The sequence below is a fragment of the Muntiacus reevesi genome, chromosome 3 (genome assembly GCF_963930625.1).
Source record: "Muntiacus reevesi chromosome 3, mMunRee1.1, whole genome shotgun sequence".
Lineage (NCBI taxonomy): Eukaryota > Metazoa > Chordata > Mammalia > Artiodactyla > Cervidae > Muntiacus > Muntiacus reevesi.
The window spans coordinates 179,505,598-179,525,170 of record NC_089251.1 but is presented as its reverse complement, the minus strand read 5'-3'; the positions used below and the strand labels follow the sequence as shown (position 1 = coordinate 179,525,170).

The 19,573-nt window shown below is 37.4% G+C and overlaps 1 protein-coding gene across 3 annotated transcripts in view; it reads left to right on the top strand.

Annotated features, from left to right (window-relative positions):
- VTA1 (vesicle trafficking 1) overlaps positions 1-19,573 on the top strand; it is a 68,302-nt gene that overhangs the window by 35,962 nt on the left and 12,767 nt on the right. For 2 of the 3 annotated variants that reach the window (XM_065931251.1, XM_065931253.1), the window contains 2 exons: positions 11,894-12,002; positions 16,785-16,961. In XM_065931251.1, coding sequence (XP_065787323.1) covers positions 11,894-12,002; positions 16,785-16,961 — 286 coding nt within the window. The remainder of the gene's footprint in view (positions 1-11,893; positions 12,003-16,784; positions 16,962-19,573) is intronic. The other variant, XM_065931252.1, reaches the window with a different exon arrangement.

The following is a 19,573-nucleotide window of genomic DNA, read 5'->3' as shown; positions in this document are numbered from 1 at the left end:
CCATGGACTATACAGTTCTTGGAAGTCTCCAGGGCAGAAAGAATACTGGTGTGGGTAGCCTTTCCCTCCCCCAGGGGATCTTCCCAACCCAGGGATCGAACCCAGGTCTCCCTCATTGCAGGCAGCTTCTTTACCAGCTGAGCCACCAAGGAAGCCCAAGAATACTGGAGTGGGTAGCCTATCCCTTCTCCAGGGCATCTTCTTGACCCAGGAATTGAACCAGGATCTCCTGTATTGCAGGCAGATTCTTTACCAGCAGAGCTACCAGGAGAGCCACCTTTGGATATCTTTTGGCTAATTGGAGTATACATTTCAAATATCATAAAAACAGAGTAAATTTAAATGTGTATTTTAGTTAAGCTTTTTTGCTACAGTTTTAGTCTCATTTGTTTTTTGTTTCGTTTTTGTAAAATTCTAGTTACTTTGAAAAATATAAAGGCATAAAATTTTTGAATAAATCTACATGAAATATGTGTAATTTGTGATTATAAGCTTCAGTATTTGAATCATTTTGATAGTAAATTTGTTGAATATGTACTTTTAAAGTGATTCTCATTGTGCTATGTCCAATGTCAATGGGAGTTATATATAGCCCTTATTTTTTGTGTATAATATACTTGGGAGATCATGGCATCCAGTCCCATCACTTCATGGCAAATAGATGGGGAAACAGTGGCTGACTATTTTGGGGGGCTCCAAAATCACTGCAGATGATGACTGCAGCCATGAAATTAAAAGACACTTACCCCTTGGAAGGAAAGTTATGACTGATCTAGACAGCATATTAAAAAGCAGAGACATTACTTTGCCAACAAAGTTCTGTCTGGTCAAGGCTATGGTCTTTCCAGTAGTCATGTATGCATGTGAGAGTTGGACTATAAAGAAAGCTAAACGCCAAAGAATTGATGCTTTTGAACTGTGGTGTTGGAGAAGACTCCTGAGAGTCCCTTAGACAGCAAGGAGATCCAACCAGTCCATCCTAAAGGAGATCAGTCCTGAATATTCATTGGAAGGACTGATGTTGAAGCTGACACTCCAATACTTTGGCCACCTGATGTGAAGAGCTGACTCATTGGAAAAAACCCTGATGCTGGGAAAGATTGAAGGCAGGAGGAGAAGGGGATGACAGAGGATGAGATGGCTAGATGGCATCACCGACTCGATGGACATCAGTTTGGGTAAATTCTGGGACAATTTGGTTAGGGATAGGGGGGCCTGGCATGCTGCAGTCCATGGGGTCGCAAAGAGTTGAACATGACTGAGCGAGTGAACTGACTGATGCTTGGGAGAATTGTGGGCCTAAGGGTACAAATATATTATCTGTGATGTTATCACCAAGTTAGAGATTTTTACTTTCTTTCGTGTCGCTAACTACTTTGAAATGTTATGAAAACTGTGACTTATCTTCCATTCATACATGTATTGCTTTTTTTGCATATAACTTAGGGAGTTTCAAGGTACCCTTCACCCTATCCTCTGACTTTTCCTTGGAAGCCCAAGTCAAACTGTGCACTCAAGTTTAATGTTCACATGTGTTCATTAGCAAAATGCCATTCTAGGACAACCAGCTTCAGAATCATTTGCGGTACTTGATTTTAAAAAAACATGGATTCCAGAATCTGCTCTTCATTCATTCATTCAACAAATATTTGTTAATCTCTACTATATTCCAGACACCATTCTAGACACTAATAATACATCAGTGGATTAAATCCCTGACATCATAGGAATCACATTCCTCTGGTAAGGATAGACAGTAAGCAAATAAATAAAATATATAGTGTGTCAGATGATGAACATCATGGGATGTCTCCCATGGTGGGGATAGGAAGTTCAATTTAAATAAGGTATTTGGGAAAGGTCTCACTAAGAAGACAATATGAAAAAGAAGCTCTGAAGAAGATAGTGAAGTGAATCATACAGATATTCAAGGAAGAGACAAGAAAAAATGCCAAGATTTGTGAACAGCAGAGTTACCCGTTGAAGTTCAAGACATAACAAGAAAGGCAGTGTAGCTGAATCGAGACTGAAAAGAATGGAGGGGGGGAGGTGGAGTTCAAACATAATCGATTGAATTTGACTGCTGTGTTTAAAGTATTATTACATTATAATGGACAGGGGTGGAAATAGGTAGAGCTATCTATATTATTAATAAAGTGAGGGCAGTGGTGGCTCAGACCAGAATTTGCAGTAGAAAACGTTATGAGTAGTGGTTAGACTCGGTATATATTATGAATGTAGAGCTGACAGAATTTAAAAGATTAATTGATAGAATATGAGAAAGGGGGCTTAAAAATAACTTCAAAGTTTTGAGCCTGAACAACAACAAGGCATTTATTGACTTGTGGAGGAACAGATTTGGTAGAGGAAGATCTAAAATCAGTTTTGAACTTTGGGTGTTTTGAGCTATCAGATATACAAGTGAAGTGCTGAACTGAATTATACATCCTGATGTTCAGAAGAGAGGTCTGAGCAGAGGATATGAATTTGAGAGTTGTCGCATGGTATTTAAAGCCATTAAACAGAAAGAAATAGTCAAGATCAAAGTTTTGAAAATTTGTCCAAGAACTGAATGCTGTGGCACTCCCCACCTGGAGATGAGAAAGAATCAAATCCATATGTAGGACCTAGCAAGGCAAAGAAAACTAAAAGACTTTGATAACCAGGAAACCAGGTGTAAAGGAATTGTAAAGAGGTCGAAGTACTCAACTCTCCATGCTGGTGGGAACAAGTAAGATGACATTGAAGCTTTGAATTTAGCAAGAGAGGAGTAATCCTCAGCCTTGACAAAAGCATTTCCAATGCATACTGGAGATAAAACTTGCATAGGATGGGTTCAAGAGGAACAATTGTAGACAGATAACATAAAGCATTCCCTTTCAAAGTAGCTTTTTGGTTTCCTAACGGAAAATGATTTATATCATATTTTCTATAGTTTAGACCAGGAGTTTACTTTTTATTGTACCCTAATATGATTTTTATATGTACCAGATTTGAGAACCCCTCTTGTAACACATGATTGGTGTTTGCTAGCCAGTCATTCTTCAGTATAGCAAGTGCAAGTGATTTAAAAATAAATGACAATTCTTATTTAACCACTGCTGACTTTAGTGGCCAAAATTTGCAGACATCAGTGACTCATCAACCTAGTCGCAAAACAGGAACTTAAAGGCCAGGGACAAAAGTTTAAAAAAAAAGAAAAAAAAATTTTTTTTAATTTCTATTTCCCAGAAAGGATGTCTGTAATCAGCCAAAAGGAGTTAAAAGATTTCAAAAATATTGACATCTTGAAATTCTCCTCTTCAAATATTGTTTTATATTTAGCATCCTTTATTTTAAAACAATTGAAAAGTGAATTAACTTTGTGTTACAACTGCCAAAATCTGCTCAAACTGTAAGCACCAGTTTCTAGAGGCATCTTGGAGATAGTGGGGATTATAAATTAAATGATTGTATTTATCTGCTTTGGAGGAACTTTTTTACTGTATTTATTAAAATGAACCCGTTTCAGGTTAATATTTTTTAAATCTCACATACTAATGAAGGAACCCAAGATGGTTTAAATATCTCTATACTGTTCATACTGTGAAATTAGGAATGAAGGAACCTTCTAAAATCATTACAATATGACTTACTTAACTGAGTCTTTAGAAAATTTTAAATTATTTTAAACCAAAGAAAATATGTCTCATTTTAAAAAGATTCCAAAAGAAAGTTAACTTTCAAAAAAAAAAAAAAAAGAAAGTTAACTTTCCTAAGCAATTATTTATTTACTTTCAAAATGATTCTCTATATTTACCAAAATATATCCCATATAAATACACATTAAGTTTCTGACCTTTGACTATTTAAAAGCCAGTTTTCCTGTATTTTATATATCCCTGTCTAAATTGCAAATTGCATTTTGCTAATTGTAGCTAACCAGAGCACCTTGAAATGAGATAGCTGAGTTGACTGCTAATGTGGCCTTGGGTAAGTCATTTTACTTTTGTAATGCCACTTCCTCATTTCTCTGATGATGGAATTATAGATTCCTAAGAGAAAAACATGAAGAAAATATTAGGGACTTTAGATAATTCAGGCGTCACATTTAATGATGGGAGTTATTGCCTGATTTTCACATTGGACTCCCAAGCACATGGCTAACGTGTCCATCTCATTACCTCTAGCACTTAGCATGGGAAGTGACTTGAGTAAATGCCAGATACCTGTGGACTTCCTGGGAATCAGGGTGTCTTATATGGGAATGTGAACCTAAAAGAAGAGGAGACTTTTGACACAAGAGGAAACCATATGAAAGAGGAAGAATAGCATGAAAAAAGACTCAAAATGGGACAGAATCCCAATTGGAGTGAGGGTAAGGGTAGGAAATGAGACTGAAGCCATGTCCATAAAGGGAAAGGCCTTGAATGCTGGGTTGAAGTGAAGTCGCTCAGTTGTGTCCGACTCTTCACGACCCCATGGACTGTAGCCTACCAGGCTCCTCCATTCATGGGATTTTCCAGGCAAGGGTACTGGAGTGGGTTGCCATTTCCTTCTCCAGGGGATCTTCCCGACCCAGGAATCAAACCCAGGTCTCCCGCATTGCAGGCAGGCGCTTTACCCTCTAGGCACCAGGGAAGTCAGTAAATGCTGGGTTAATCTGTATTTTACATTGGGTCAGGCTTTAATGTCTCAGAGCCTTAGTGTGAGTAAAATGTTACCTGCTTGATTTCATGGTTTATGGGAAGGACCAATTAAAGGGACAACATGTGAAGGTGCTTTATAACCTATAGTTAGTTAGTTCAGTAGCTCAGTCATGTCAGACTCTTTGCGACCCCATGGACTGCAGCACGCCAGGCTCCCCTGTCCATCGCCAACTCCCGGAGCTTTTTCAAACTCAGGTGCAAGGAGTCGGTGATGCCATCCAGCCACCTTATAGTCTGTCATCCCCTTCTCCTCCTGCCTTCAATCTTTCCCAGCATCAGGGTCTTTTCACATGAGTCAACTCTTCACATCAGGTGACCAAAGTATTGGAGTTTCAGCTTCAACATCAGTCCTTCCAATGAATAATTAGGACTGATTTCCTTGAGGACTGACTGGTTGGATCTTCTTGCAGTCCAAGGGACTTTCAAAGAGTTTTCTCCAACACCACAGTTCAAAAGCATCAGTTTTTCAGTGCTCAGCTTTCTTTAGAGTCCAACCCTCACATGCATACATGACTACTGGAAAAACCATAGCCTTGACTAGATGGGCCTTTGTTGATAAAGTAATGTCTCTGCTTTTTAATATGCTCTCTAGGTTGATCATAGCTTTTCTTCCAAGGAGTAAGCCGTCTTTTAATTTCATGGGTGCAGTCACCATCTGCAGTGATTTTGGAGCACAAAAAAATAAAGTCAGCCACTGTTTGCTTTGTTTCCCCATCTAATTGCCATGAAGTGATGGGACCAGATGCCATGATCTTAGTTTTCTGAATGTTGAGTTTTAAGCAGCTTTTTCACTCTCCTCTTTCACTTTCATCAAGAGGCTCTTTAGTTCTTCTTTGCTTTCTGCCATAAGGGTAGTGGTGTCTGAATATCTGAAGTTATTGGTACTTCTCCCTGCATTCTTGATTCCAGCTTGTGCTTCATCCAGCAGAGCATTTTGCATGATGTACTCTGCATATAAGTTAAATAATCGCGGTGACAGTATACAGCCTTGACGTACTCCTTTCCCAATTTGGAACCATTCTGGTGTTCCATGTCCGGTTCTAACTGTTGCTTCTTGACCGGCATACACATTTATCAGGAGGCAGGTAAGGTAGTCTGGTATTCCCTTCTCTTAAAGAATATTCCACAGTTTGTTGTGATCCACACAGAGGCTTTGGCATAGTCAATAAAGCAGAAGTAGATGTTTTTCTGATATTCTCTTGCTTTTTCTATTATCCAACAGATGTTAGCAGTTTGATCTCTGGTTCCTCTGCCTTTTCTAAATCCAGCTTGAACATCTGGAAGTTCATGGTTCATGTACCATGGAAGCCTGACTTGGAGAATTTTGAGCATTACTTTGCTAGTGTGTGAAATGAGTGCAATTGTGTGGTAGTTTGAACATTCTTTGGCATTGCCTTTCTTTGGAATTGGAATGACAGCTGACCTTTTCCAGTTCCATGGCCACTGCTGAGTTTTCCAAATTTGGTGGCATATTGAATTCAGCACTTTCACAGCATCATCTTTTAGGATTTGGAATAGCTCCACCAGAATTCCATCACCTCCACTAGCTTTGTTCGTAGTGATGCTTCCTCAGGAGAAGTTCACTTCTCATTCCTGGATGTCTAGCTCTAGGTGAGTGATCACACCATCGTGATTATCTGGATTGTGAAGATCTTTTTTGTACAGTTCTTCTGTGTATTCTTGCCAGCTCTTCTTAATATCTTCTACCTCTGTTAGGTCCATACCATTTCTGTCCTTTGTTGTGCCCATCTTTGCCTGAAATGTTCCCTTGGTATCTCTAATTTTCTTGAAGAGATCTCTAGTCTTTCCCATTCTGTTGTTTTCCTCTGTTTCTTTGCATTGATCACTGAGGAAGGCTTTCTTATCTCTCCTTGCTATTCTTTGGAACTCTGCATTCAAATGGGCGAATCTTTTCTCCTTTTCCTTTTCCTTCTCTTCTTTCCTCAGCTATTTATAAGACCTCCCCAGACAACCATTTTGCCTTTTTGCATTTCTTTTTCTTGGGCATGGTCTTGATCACTCCCTCCTGTACAATGTCATGAACCTCCATCCATAGTTCTTCAGACACTCTATCAGATCTAATTGCTTGAATCTATTTGACACTTCCACTGTATAATTGTAAGGGATTTGATTTAGGTCATACCTGAATGATCTAGTGGATTTCCCTACTTATAACCTATAGACTACTTTAAACATTTTTGTCTAAGATTTCAATCTTATCTTGAATTTGGCTTACTTACTTCAGTAGTTTCTAATATATATCTTATACCTGTGGCAAAATTTATTTCTTCTCCCTCATTGCCTGTCTACCTTGTATGTTTCTGCCTTTCTGACCTTGCTGATACTTCTCCATAGAATAGTCTTATTATTGCTTTCCACCATTTTTTTTACATCATATCCATCCTGCAAGACCAAACCGAAGTACTATTTGCTTTGCCAGTTATCCTTTATTCCATTTTTTTTCCTTCATTCGGGGAACTCTTTGCTTTACTTACTCCAAGAAAATCTGTAGTACTTCCTCGCTAATCTATTTTATAGTAATTCTCATTTATATTTTAATTCTGTATCCATAACAAGATGATTAGTTCCCTAAAAACAGAAATAATGTATTGACTTATTTGCTGGAGTATAGGTTAATAGTAATAGTTTTTAAATAATGTTATTTTACAGATACTCAATTTAAGTAAACATGCAAACCTAGAGACTCTTAAGTGTGGGAAGAATTCACACTTTGCAGAGCTTCAGTCTCTATTGTTCAGGATTTTGAAACAGTGAAACTAGTGAGGAAACCCAGTGTTTTATTTAGCACACATTGCTTATTCTGAAAGAATGGGAGTGGAGGGGAAAAAAGTTGAACCAGGTGATAGTGCTGTTTGTATATGTCAAAAATAGTCAAACACTGACTATTTCAAATCATTCTACCTAAGTATATAATAAATTTAACTGAACATCTTAAACCTAGTAGTCACTATGCCACCACAAATAATAAATCTGTATATTAAACAGAATAACTGCCATCCTAATCATTTAAGCTATCATATATCTGAGATGTGTATGTTTGTTGGGCAGCTACTGCATGCTGGTCACCGAACTAAGTGCTTAATTTGTCATTAACAACAGACAAACATAGACCTACCTTTGAAGAGCTTATATTTTAGAGTATGCCTGTTGTGGTGTGGGGGCCTTCATAAACATACATGTAAAATGTAATTAAATTGTGGTAAGTAATATTTTCTAAAATATGAGAAAATTTTGGGGAAATCAGGAGAACATTTCAGAGGAAATGATGTTCAGCCTGATCTATGAAGAACGAGCTTAAGAGTTAGCTAGGTGAGAAAAGGGGGAAAGGCAGAGGGAACACAGTGAGTGGGACCCATGTGTTTAGGAACAGGAAAGCTGCCAGGGTAACTTGTTGGTGACAAGTGAACAGATAAGAACATTAGAGGAAATTGAACAGTCAGGAACCAAGTAGAGTAGGATCTGTGGCTAGAGTTACAGTTTGTTTTGTATTTTAAGTACACTGGAAGCCATTAAAAAGACTGACATGAGTCGATTTATATCTTGAAAGATCATTCTACTCTGAAGACTGAATGATAGAGGTGTAGTGGGGATAAGACAAGAATACAAGAAAGGAGACAGATTAAGGGGCTGTTACAGAAGAAGCACAAGCTGGAATTAAGATTGCCGGGAGAAATATCAATAACCTCAGATATGCAGATGACACCACCCTTATGGCAGAAAGTGAAGAGGAACTAAAAAGCCTCTTGACGAAAGTGAAAGAGGAGAGTGAAAGTTGGCTTAAAGCTCAACATTCAGAAAACTAAGGTCATGGCATCTGGTCCCATCACTTCATGGGAAATAGATGGGGAGACAGTGGAAACAGTGTCAGACTTTATTTTTTGGGCTCCAAGGTCACCGCAGATGGTGATTGCATGCGTGAAATTAAAAGACGCTTACCCCTTGGAAGGAAAGTTATGACCAACCTAGGCAGCATGTTGAAAAGCAGAGACAAAAAAAAAGAGACATTACTTTGCCAACAAAGGTCCGTCTAGTCAAGGCTATGGTTTTTCCAGTGGTCATGTGTGAATGTGAGAGTTGGACTGTGAAGAAAGCTGAGTGCCAAAGAATTGATGCTTTTGAATTGTGGTGTTGGAGAAGACTCTTGAGAGTCCCTTGGTCTGCAAGGAGATCCAACCAGTTCAATCTAAAAGAGATCAGTCCTGGGTGTTCATTGGAAGGACTGATGCTGAAGCTAAAACTCCAATACTTTGGCCACCTCATGTGAAGAGTTGACTCATTGGAAAAGACCCTGATGCTGGGAGGGATTGGGGGCACGAGGAGAAGGGGACAACAAAGGATGAGATGGCTGGATGGCATCACTGACTTGATGGACATGAGTTTGAGTAAGCTCTGGGAGTTGGTGATGGACAGGGAGGCCTGGCGTGCTGTGATTCATGGGGTTGCAAAGAGTCGGACACGACTGAGCAACTGAACTGAACTGAACAGAAGTTCTAGAAAGTTATCAGAAGCATAATCAAGTGGGGTCCTGATAAATTACGTGAGGGAGTCAGTAGAGAGACACAGGGTGAGAGGAAGGTGCAAAACTTGATTCCCAAAGACTTCTGACTTGGGAGAATGAGATTCTGTGGAGGAAGGAGTGAGGCGGGGGCAGCGGGGAGGAGGGCGTCAAGAGAACAGTTGGGGACAAATTAATTTGAGTTGTACATGAGACATCCAGGTGTAGTCACTGGATATTTGTCAGAAGCAAATTCTAGCTAGATACATAAATTTAGGAATAAAGATAAAGGTAGTATTTAAAACCATGAGAATGAGTATGGAGAGGTAAGAAAATAAGCTATAAGACAGGAGTCCTGAGGCTTGCAGGACTCACAAGAAATACAATGGATGAAGACTGCCCACCGTGAGATAATAAATGACAACTGATAAGGGTATGTGAACTAGAGAGGGAGGTGGGGGGAGGGGAGTGGTGTTATAGAGAGAATAGATAAATCTGAACTTATGTGCATCATCTGAAAGGGGCTGCCTCTACTAAGATAATTAGTATGAAATAAATATGGCCCTGATGTTATTAGACCTTCCATTTTTTAAGCAAGAAGTTAAGAATTTGGATTTTCTGTGACTTTTCTAGTATTGAATTATGTGGAAAATATAATTCATACTTAAAATTGTATGAGTCAGCATTGATTTAGCCCACCAAATTACAGTCTCTGCTTGGACAGGGTATTTAGGATTATTTGGAGATCTGATAAAGGATTAGCAGCCAGAAGAGATGTTTGGGAAACCAGAATATAGTGTCATAAAAACTAGAAACAGAATATTTCACAAAGCTTGGATGGTCTCATGTTTAATATGCTGCTGACAAGTTTGGTAAGATGATGCCTGAAAGTGTTGGTTGGGTTTACTAGCGTGTGAAATAGGCTGTTGGTGACATTAGCAAGAGCAATTCCTCAGTCGAACTGACTACTTAAAATTAAGTAAGGTAGAGACTGCCACGTGTGGGCTCCCTGCCATTAAAAGACTTGGGCACATTCAAGTTCTCGGACTTTGTGAGTGACAAGAATGAGAACAGAGCAGGAAAGATCCACATGGAGTGAATTGAATGATAAAGAACTGAAGACTTTTAATATGGATGCTGCTGAAAAGCTTCTTTGTGAAGTAGAGCAAAATATAATTGTACCTGGAAGAAAACGAGAATCAAAGTATGGAACTTTTTAAAGAATTGAATATATGAGAGAATTATTAAGAGAAGAAAAATTAAATATGCAAATTGAGTCATTTGGAGGGTTACTTTTTTTTAGGTTTTTATATACTACTTACCTAGAGCTTCCCAAGTGGCACAGTAGTAAAGAATTCACCTGCCAATGCGAGAGACGCCAGACAGGTTTGGTCCCTGGCAAGGAAGATCCCCTGTAGTAGGAAATAGCAACCCACTCCAGTATTCCTGCTGGGAAATCCCATGGGCAGAGGGACCTGGCCGACTGCAGCCCATGGGGTCACACAGAGTGTTCTGACTGAGCGACCGAGCGCACAGACAAATACCACTAGTCTATAGTGTAGTGCAGTGTCACTCAGTCATGTTTGACTCTTTCTGACCCCCCAGACTGTAGCCCGCCAGGCTCCTCTGTCCATGGAATTCTCCAGGCAAGGATACTAGAGTGGGTTGCCATTCCCTTCTACAGGGGATCTTTCCAACCTAGGGATTGAACCTGGGTCTCCTGCATCACAGGCAGATTCTTTACCGTTTTAGCTACAGAGAAGCACTTAGCCATAGCAGTATGTAGAGAATCTCACATTACAGAATACTCAACTGAGTATCTGAACTGTATGCAGTACTTGCAGTTACTGATGACTTAATGGATCTTTGCAACAGACTAATCACATCTGTTTTCAACATAACAAAGTCATGTGTCCTCTCCAGCTTTCCTGTACATACAAATCACCTGGGGGAGGGAGGAACGTCTTGATAAAGTACAGATTTTGGTTCAGTGGGTCTCAGTTGGACTTGAAGAGTGCATTTCTAACAGACTCCCAGGTGATAGCAATACCACTGATCAGTGAATATAGAAAAAGTCTTAAGAAAGAAGAGGTAACTAGCAGGTTTTTCACTGATTTTCCAGTTCTCTTTCCAGCGACCCTATGATGTATTATTTCCCCCTTTTTAGAATTGAGGTAAATGATATTTAGAGCTGTTAAATAACACAAGTTAAAAGGTAAAGTTTGCCCAGCTGTCAGTCAGTTGTTCATGTGTTTGCTTTGGCCACTATAGCATCTTAGTTTTTGTTTTTGTAGATTTGTACAGATCAATTTTTCCCTCTTTAGTGAAAATTGTTGTTTTCTTTTATATTTAATTTTAAATTACATTTGACCTATCTCCTATGCATTAAGAATTGCAAGTTTCGCTGGAGGGACACTCCCATAGTTCCATTGTAGTCCTTTTCTGAAACATGAAACCTTAAGAGAGAACTAGTTATGTGTCTTGAGGAAGATGGCTTTTCACGAAGTTTGTCATGCCCTAGGCAGTTGGTAGAATCCAGTGATGAGGTGGGGAGATTGCCAGAATATTCCAGAGCTGTACCATGCAAAAATAGGTTTTATCTAGAAGTATGATATAGGTCATCATAATATATAGTTTTATTTGACTTCTTTACTGCAGTCTAACATTGACATAAAAATATTTCCTTTAGAATGTGAAACACAGAAAGTATGCAAGGTGGAAGGCAACGTATATTCATAATTGTTTAAAGAATGGAGAGACTCCTCAAGCAGGGCCTGTTGGGATTGAAGAAGATAATGGTATGTATTTATGTAAGTAAAATGATTTAGTGGAATCATAATTGTTCAATATATTATTATTCAGAATTTTTGGAAACCATTTTATTTCCTTCATCGGGTCCAAAATCAGGTGTAAAATTATAACCTTAGGGACAAGTGAAAAATTAAGGCAAAACTGCTCTAATATCTGTTTGTGTCAACAACAGAATGGCTTGGTTTTCTCCTGCATCTGATCAGATTTCATTGCTACATGGGACAGGCAGTCCTTTTGTAGTCTATAAAATGTTTCCAAACAATAGAGAAAACTGAAAACTTATTTTTTAATAAGGTGAGTTTTGGAGGGGAAAGGGGGGTAGGTAATACTTTCACAAAATTTGTAATAGAGTATGTAAAAAATATTAAGTGAATTTCTCATTTCCACCATACTCTTTATCCCAGATTCTACTGAAACCAAAAGAAGTAAGTATTTTTTTAGTATTTTGTGTATCTTTATAGAAATTATTTTTATAAATTACTAGTAAATAGGAATATATATCCTCACTTTCTTAACACAGTTGGTATTATACACACTGTTCTATTGATGCATCTGGGTGGTTGGCTTATTTATGCATTCACTTAAGAGGTCTGTTTAGAATTTTATAATACCACTCAGTTTAAAAAAGCAGCACTGTGGTTGTACATGTAGCTACTACGTGTAAACTCTCACAGCTGTTCTAGAGATGCAAGCTTTCCTACAGCATTTCAAGTGAATTTTTTGCTATTTCTGAAAAACACTTATTTAATCTTTAGATAGTCTTTTATATTTAGCACACCCTCAGAGATCTTTGACACTTGATGTTATTCTTGTTTGCAGAAGAGGAAACTGAGGTTTCAGGTTTAGCTGTCCTAATTTCATAGACCCGCAGAGAAGGGAACCAGAACTAGAGTTCTTACTCTTAAGTCCTGGGCTCTTTTTACTAACACTGCAGCATGAACACTGTAATACTAAGTTGTTACTAAGTGTTGAAAGTTGACTGTTCTAAAGCGTGATTTAAGTTTTGGGCTTATTTACATCACAACAGTGAAATGGATTTTTTAAAGTTTATTGCCACAACTTTATTTCTCACTTTTTCATTCAATATTTTTGAGTGTTTTGCATACTTTTCTCCCTGCTTTAATGCTATCCATAGTCAGAATGTTATATGTCAGTACTGCTGTGTACAGAACGACTAGTCATTTACAGTTGTCCAAAAGAAAAGAACTGAGATCCTTAGCCTAATAAGAAGACTCCCCGTGATATGGCACCGACCTACTTTACTGGCTTCATTTCCTCCTCCTGTCTCCTGTTGGCTTAATCTGCTAGGGCTGCCACAGCAAAGTACCATAGACTGGACGGCTGAAACAAAAGGTGTTTATTTTCTCACAGTTATGGAGGTTGGAAGATCCAAGATCAAGGTCCAGCAGTTTTGTTTCTAGTGAAATGTCAATGTGATTACTCCTTGAAGAAGTTCAAGGGCAATTAGATATTCTACCCAAGATTTCAGAAGAAAGAACTAGGCTAAAAGTGGTATTTTAGAGTTGTCAGTTTAAAAGGAAGAAGTGAAGCTAAAGTAAAATATTGGATAACTCAAGGAAAATGGATTACTTAAGAATTAAAAGCAAAGATGGAACCAGCCTTTCTTCACTTTTACTAATCGCATTAGATTAGAAACTGAAGCAGAGGCACTTCTGTTATTTTAAGTAAGGTACATAAACATACATGTAGTAAATGTAAAAATACATGTAATATTCATAATTTCAGACATTTGATTTATATCTCAATTCTTAAATACACATTGAAAATGAAAATATCTTTGTTGTTTTAAACATATCATTATACTTTTCAGTAGTATTTCAGAGGTATCATTCTAGACACATTGAAATACCTAATGATCAGTTTTGTTTTTCAGGTACTCTGAGTATCAATGACTTCTCTTATCCTAAAAATTTTAACCTTTTCTCTTGAAAGTAGGAAGTATTACATTTTGATCATTATCATGGTCTCTTTTGTTCTGAAATGGTTATTTTAGGTCCTCTATAATATTGTAGATTATTAAGTATATACTATATAATTTTTGTTTTAATTTCCCAAAATTAGCTTAAATTGAGCTTGTAGTTTTTATTTATTCATTATTTTCATTCCATTTTATAGAGCTTCTGGATAGTAGAAAATTGCTAGCTATAGAATACTAATAATCCTTTAAAATATATGAGAATATTTTCACTATATACTTTTCAACCTATTAAATAATTTAAAATGTGTCCTGGTGTCATAATTAGGTGTTAATGTCATAACATCTAACAGTGTCTGCTTAGAAATGGCTTATGGGTCTAAAAGGAGGTCATGAAATCTGAATATGTATTCAAAAACTTTTCTTTAAAACTGACTTTTCTTTTTTTCAATGTAGCATTGTATTCCTTGTATTATTAAATTTTACAAGATATGCTAGGTATAAAAGATACTATGTTTAATAAAAGTCTAATTTTCTGTTGTTCTGTAAGTCTAGTAAAGCTAGTAAAAAAAATAATAGGTACTAGGAACTTCCCTGGTGGTCCAGTAGAATCTTCCACTGAGCTTCCAATGCAGGGCACATGTGTTCAATCCCTGGTTGGGGAACTAAGATTGTACATACTGTGCAATGCAGCCAAAAAATAAATACTATACCTTTGTTAGTTTAGAGGAAGAGGGGAAAAAATGTGTTCTTACTTTTGAAAGCAGTACTATATTACCATATTGTCTAAAAGTACAGAAGGAGTCATACAATTGACACAAAAAAGCATTCTAGAAAAAATTTAGGCTTAGCTGAAGGGGAATCTGTTAACATTCAAACTCTTGAGTTTCCACATCCACTTGGTTTCAGTATCTGCAAAATGGTATTCTTTTTAAATGGTCAACATTAACCTATACTTCAGCAATAAAAACTAATGAAGGTAATTTTGAGTTTTTCTTCTTTTATTCCTTATGACTACATTTTTCTCCATGGCCTTGAACTTATTTATAGTATTTGCTTTAAAGTTATTTTCCACTAATTTCAATATCTGGGTCACATCAGGGTCTTTTCCTATGTCTCTTTTTCACCTGCCTCTGGTCACATTTTCTTACTCTCCCCTCCCCCCATATCTCTAATTTTTGTATTGATAACCTTTGTAGCTCCTCTGCATTCAATTATCTTCCTTTGCAAAGTCTTGATTCTTGTTCTAGCAGACAGTTAACTTGCCTAAACTGCCCCTCTTTTCTTTCAGCTTTAAGGCTGTTGCTTTCTTCAGGGCTCCTTAGACCCTTCCCTGAGTCTGCCTGCATAATTCAAGGGCCATATAGGTATTTAGTTCAGGTTCATACAAACATTTCAAGGCTCACTTCTCTGCACCTCCTTTTTTTGCATAGACTTTTGGGTGCCCTCAGGTGAAAAGTGACATGAAAGCAGACCTTCCCTGGTGAGATTTCTTCTGTCAAGGCTCATCTTCATTCTAATTTCTACCAACTTTTTTTTTTTTTTGGTAACGTTTTATTTTGTATTGGGGTGGAGCTGATTAACAGTGTTGTGATAGTTTCATGTGAATGAGGAAGAGATTCAGCCATACAGATATATGTATCCCTTCTCCCGCGTACTCCCCTCCCATCTCGGCTGCCACATAACATTGAGCAGAGTTCCATGTGCTATACAGTAGGTCCTTGTTAGTTATCCATTTTAAATATAGCAGAGTGTGCATGTCCATCCTAAACTCTAACTGTCCTTTGTTCACTCTCCAGTATCTTTTAAAAGTTTGTTTGTTTGTTTTCCTTCCCAGGATGTTTGTGTTAGAGTTCTCTAATATGGGAAAAAATTATTTTAGTATATATAACGTCTACAAGTTCACTTAGTAAAATTCCCAAAAGTGGCTAACTCATATTACTCCTTTCTACATAGACAGCTCAATGTGAAACTTCATTCCTTTGTTTTTGTTGGTTAATTTGTTGAATGACACACACAGGTAATCATTTAATAGCTAATAAACAATAAATCTTGAGTAAAAGGCAGCTGTCAGAAAATAGAGCTCTTAGGGAAAGCATAAATGTGGTAGTTTTGCTGAAAAGTCCTCCTTTTTTTTTTTTCCATAAATTTTAAGACTGAGTTTAAAGAGTTCACTTTTAAGAAAATTATATGGATAGATTTTTACAGAGTTGGAAAGTATTAATTTAAAGAAATGTTATTCATATTGCCAGAGACAACTAAGTATTGTAAGAAAAGGAAAAAACTAGAACAATTATTTTAAAAGAAGCTGCTTATCAACTGCATTAAATAGAATTGCACTTGAAGGTCTATCATGTTTGTATATCAAAATAATACTTGGCATTTTTCTTTCAAAATACAGATTTCCTCGACTTACAGTGGGGTTATATCTTGATAAACCCATCATAAACTGGAAATAACTATGATTTGAAAATGCATTTTATAGCCTACCTTACTGAACATCATAGCTTAGCCCAGCCCAGGTTAACCTACAGCTGGGCATAATCATCTAGCACAAGTCTATTTTGTAATACAGTGCTGAGTATCTCATGTAATTTATTGACTATATACTGAAAGTGAAAAAGAGAATGGTTGTGAGTGTATCAGTTGTTTACCTTTGTGATCTCGTGGCTGACTGGGAGCTGTGGCTCCCACTGCCTGGGAAAAGATCAAAATTCAAAGTATAGTTTCTACCAAAACCATTTCACTTTTACAGTACCGTTTTAAAAAAAAGACAAAATCATAAATCAAGAACTGTCTGGACGTTGTTTAACATTTCATGTACATCATGCAGTAGATGTTGAGGAAAATGAAGATGCTGGAGCCACCTCTCTGCCCACTCAGCCACTTCAGCCGTCATCTTCAACGTATGACCCAAGCACCATGCCGTCGAGTGGCTATACTGGAATCCAGATCCCCCCTGGTGCCCACGCTCCAGCTAATACCCCAGCAGAAGTGCCTCACAGCACAGGTAGGAAGCTGAAGCTTAACAGGTTTGAACTCTTCCTTTCGTAAGTAACAACTGCTCCTCTTATCTTATTTTTGCCTCATAATGATGGCCCTAAAGCATGAAGTGGTCTTTAAATTCCACTGGAACCCACAAAAAAAATTAAATCCTTTTCACTGAAGTTTTTTTAATTTATATATTTTTTAAATTGAAAGATATTTGCTTTACAAAATTGTGTTCATTCATATTTTAATACTAGCTGTATTTTAATTTTTTTTTAAATGACAATATTTATGTGTGATTGATTACTATTTACTTTATATTATTAATAAGTATAGTGTCGATGGGCTTCCCCCGTGGCTCAGTGGTAAAGAATCTGCCCGCCACGCTGGAGACCCAGGTTCCATTCCTGGGTTGGGAATATCCCGTGGAGAAGGAAATGGCAACCCACTCCAGTGTAGGAAATCCTGTGGACAGAGGAGCCTGGTGAGCCAAGTCCACGGGGTTGCAAGAGTCAGATGCAACTTGTACCACCACGCCCACCCCCGCATAGTGTCTGTACTTTCATGTGTGTTTCCCTTTTCTTTTTCTTCCCCTCCCTTTCTTTCCTTTTCACTGCTGTTGAAGAATAGCACTGAAGTGAGTGGGTCTTATTTATAGGAGTGTCAGTCAGACTCCTACTGTGATCACAAGATCCATTTTTCTCTTGACTCGTTACCCTCAGTATGGGTATTATTGATGAAGGAGCCAGCTTTAAGGCACAGAATCTCAGTAGCAGTGGATTTACAGACAAGTGAAAGGAGGGGTTCCAGGTTTTGGTTTTTTTTAATATTACAAACATGTCTAAAGATAAACCACAGAAGCGATATCTACTGTCTTTGAGTAAATTAGTACTATATACCTTGTTTTCATGGAAAAAAGATCTGACAAAACTGCTGCTGCTGCTGCTGTGTCGCTTCAGTCGTGTCCGACTCTGTGCAACCCCACGGACAGCAGCCCACCAGGCTACTCCGTCCACGGGATTCTCCAGGCAAGAACACGAGTGGGTTGCCACTGACAAAACTAGTCTCCAAGAATAAGTCAGTGTCAGTAGATAAACTGTTTAAAGTTGCAGACAGCTACTCTGTTTTCTTGTGTTGTTGACAGAGAATCACCTTTACTTCCAAACAGAAGGGCACTTAAAACCGTAATTTAAATAAAGCTTAACTTTAATAAAATTTTTTTCCAAAAATTGTTTTTCAACTTACTTTTATCTCAGCCTACAAGTAATCTATGGTAGTAAACTATATATTTCAAAATGTTTAATAGAAGTTGTCTTTGAGCCTTGATTTCTACTATTTCTGTTATTCACCATTACTTCATTGATTTCCAGATTTTCAGCTTCTGTTTACTCAAACCATTTAGGTTATTTTGCATGAGTTGAACAACATTTAAGTTGTTTTCTGTTTTGATATTTTTGTCAAATAGAAACTATTAAGTTTTCTATTTTGACCACTGTAGGTGTGTGACTAGTCTTTTCCCTCCTATTTTTCTCTTCCCTTCTGTTTTAAAACTTTCAACTTCATATCATCTATAAATACCACAAACATTTTTGTCTTTAAGCATATTGATGAGCATGGTTGTTTTAATGCTGATCTCTTTTGTATCATCATCCTCTAAATTTTACCCTGCCTGACTTTCATTGCCTCATAGTCTATGTGATGGCATTAATAGACCAATTTGCATTAGTTTTGTAAGTAAAATTTCATGGAACATTGTTTTAAATATTTTATTACCTTTGGGGAATGTTCATTATTTCCATTGTAGAACAAAATAAGCAAAACCAGCTACATACTTAGATGTATTTGCCTTCGATAAACACTGCTCAAATATACTAGTAAGTTTAAACACTGACCTAGAGCCTCCAACACAGTCATCCTTACAGAAGGACAAAGTGAAAATAAAGTGCACTTGGGAATCACATAGTATTAGTTACTACTTTCTACTCCTTGTTAAACCACACTCTACTATTACTCTTTTCTCTCTCTAGGTTTTTTCTCTTTCAAAATGAAATTAATCATACTTTTCATAGTTGTTTTAATTATTAAAGAGGAAAAAGTATGAAGATTGATTATTGTGCCTAACACAAAATCTGTGTTCAGCAAATTAGCTTCCTTTTTTTTTTAACCTTCCTTCCTATTTGTGTGCCAAAGAAAGGATATTTAATAGCAAGTTAATGAACACTTAAAATTATTTTGTGAATCAGGAAAAGTATCACAGTTGTGGATAAGGCATTGACCTTACAAAAAGATTGACTAAAGGGTTTTATTGCTCAGTGTATCTTAGGGCAGAGTTATGGTATAGGCACATATGCATATATTTACAGTGTATGCTCAGTTGCTAAGTCCTGTCCGACTCTTTGCAACCCCATGGACTATCACCCACCAGGCTCAGACTTTGTCCATGGGATTTCCTAGGCAAGAATACTGGAGTAGGTTGCCATATTTACAGTATGTCTATATATCAAACATATGAGATGGAAAGTATACTTCTGGTAGGAGGGTTGTAACAGGTTGAACCATATGACAGTGGTTCATAGGACAAAATAGACACAAACCATGTGTCTATTTTTGTACAATGAAGGTGATAGAACATTA